Below are 2,500 nucleotides of genomic sequence, written 5' to 3'. Positions count from 1 at the left end.
CACCACACCATACTACCCCGACACCACCCCACCCCGACCCACCCCACCCCACCCCACCCCCACACCACACCACACCACACCACACCATACTACCCCGACACCACCCCACCCCACACCACACCACCCCACCCCACCCACCCACACCACACCACACCACACCACACCACACCACACCACACCACACCATACTACCCCGACACCACCCCACCCCACACCACACCACCCCACCCCACCCCACACCACACCACCCCACCCCACACCACACCACACTACACCACACCACACCATACTACCCCCGACACCACCCCACCCCACACCACACCACACCACCTCACACCACACCACACCACACCACACCACACCACACCATACTACCCCCGACACCACCCCCACCCCACCCAACACCACACCACACCACCCCACCCCACCCCACACCACACCACACCACCCCACCCCACACCACACCACACTACACCACATAACATCACACCATACTACCCCGACACCACCCCACCCCACCCCACACCACACCACCTCACACCACACCACACCACACCACACCACACCACCCCACACCACACCACACCACCCCACACCACACCACACCACACTACACCACATCACACCACCCCACCCCACCCCACACCACACTACACCACATAACATCACACCATACTACCCCGACACCACCCCACACCACACCACACCACACCACCCCACACCACACCACACTACACCACATCACACCACCCCACCCCACACCACACCACCTCACACCACACCACACCACCCCACACCACACCACACCACCTCACACCACACCACACCACACCACCCCACACCACACTACACCACATAACATCACACCATACTACCCCGACACCACCCCACCCCACCCCACCCCACACCACACCACCCCACACCACACCACACCACACTACACCACATAACATCACACCATACTACCCCGACACCACCCCACCCCACACCACACCACACCACACCACACCACCCCACACCACACCACACCACACCACACCACACACCACACCACACACCACACCACACCACACCCCAACACAACACCACGCAATGCAGTGCTATGCACATCACACTCACCTGTAGACGAAGAAAGTGATGATGAGAACGACGAGGAGGAGGGACCCAAGGACGATGATGACGATGGCATACTCTGGGAACGGCTCTGAGCGGACACACAGACGGACGCGCCGATAAATGAATAAATAGAAACACCCCGAATGCGCACGAACATTACGAGCAAGGTTACAGTGTGACCAAATGTTTCAACTGTGAAAAAAACAAATCAAGAAAGACAAAAAAAGAAGTAAAATCAATCAGATAAGTCACTGATCCTCAGTTAATCAACAAGTCAAAGAACCAGTCCAAATACAATAAATGGATGTATGATTAACAATTAATCAGCCCTTCAACCAACCAACCAACCAACCAACCGATTGACCGTCCGATCTATCAATCAATCAATCGATCGATCAATGAATCACTCACTCACTCACTCACTCACCTACCCACCCACTCACTCAATCACTCACTCACTCATTTACCCACTCACTCACCTACTCACTCACCCAGTCACGCACTCGCTCAGTCAATCACTCACTCACCCGTTAACTAACTCATTCACCAACCCACCCACTCACTCACTCATCCACCCACTCACTCATCCACCCACTCACTCATTCACCAACTCACTTACTCAACCTATAACTCACTCGTCCGTTACCTAACTCACCCACCCACTCACTCACTGATTCACTCACTCACCCACTCACTCACCAACTCGCTCACTCACCCACTCACTGACTCCGCCAATCACTCACCCGTTTACTCACCCACCCCTTAACTTACTCACTCACTCACTCTCCCACTGACACACTTACTGACTCCTCAAATCACTCACTCACCCACCCACCCACACACCTACTCACACACTTACTCACTCACCAACTCACTCACTCACCCGTTAACTCATTCATCAATCACTCACCCACCCACCCATCCACTCACTCTCCCACTGACACACTTACTGACCCTTCAGATCACTCACTCACCCACCCACGTACCCATTCACACACTTACTCACTCACCAACTCACTCACTCACCCGTTAACTCATTCATCAATCACTCACTCACCCACCCACCCACTCACTCTCCCACTGACACACTTACTGACTCCTCAAATCACTCACTCACCCACCCACCCACACACCTACTCACACACTTACTCACTCACCAACTCACTCACTCACCCGTTAACTCATTCATCAATCACTCACCCACCCACCCACTCACTCCCCCACTGACCCACGTACTGACTCCTCAAATCACTCACTCACTCACTCACTCACCCAGCCATTCACTGGCACACTCACTCGCTCACTCACTGACTCCTCCAATCACTCACCAACTCACTGACCCACTAATCCACCCACCCACCCACCCACCCACTCACTCAATCAC

General features: G+C 54.8%; 1 protein-coding gene across 1 annotated transcript in view; it reads right to left on the bottom strand.

Annotated features, from left to right (window-relative positions):
* LOC143278034 (atrial natriuretic peptide receptor 1-like) overlaps positions 1 to 2,500 on the bottom strand; it is a 333,197-nt gene that overhangs the window by 57,676 nt on the left and 273,021 nt on the right. The window contains exon 8 of the mRNA XM_076583046.1: positions 1,120 to 1,204. Coding sequence (XP_076439161.1) covers positions 1,120 to 1,204 — 85 coding nt within the window. The remainder of the gene's footprint in view (positions 1 to 1,119; positions 1,205 to 2,500) is intronic.

This window comes from Babylonia areolata, chromosome 35 (assembly GCF_041734735.1).
Source record: "Babylonia areolata isolate BAREFJ2019XMU chromosome 35, ASM4173473v1, whole genome shotgun sequence".
In the NCBI taxonomy this organism is placed as follows: Eukaryota; Metazoa; Mollusca; class Gastropoda; order Neogastropoda; family Buccinidae; genus Babylonia; species Babylonia areolata.
Note: the sequence above shows the minus strand (reverse complement) of the source record. Positions and strands in the feature narration are given on the sequence as shown.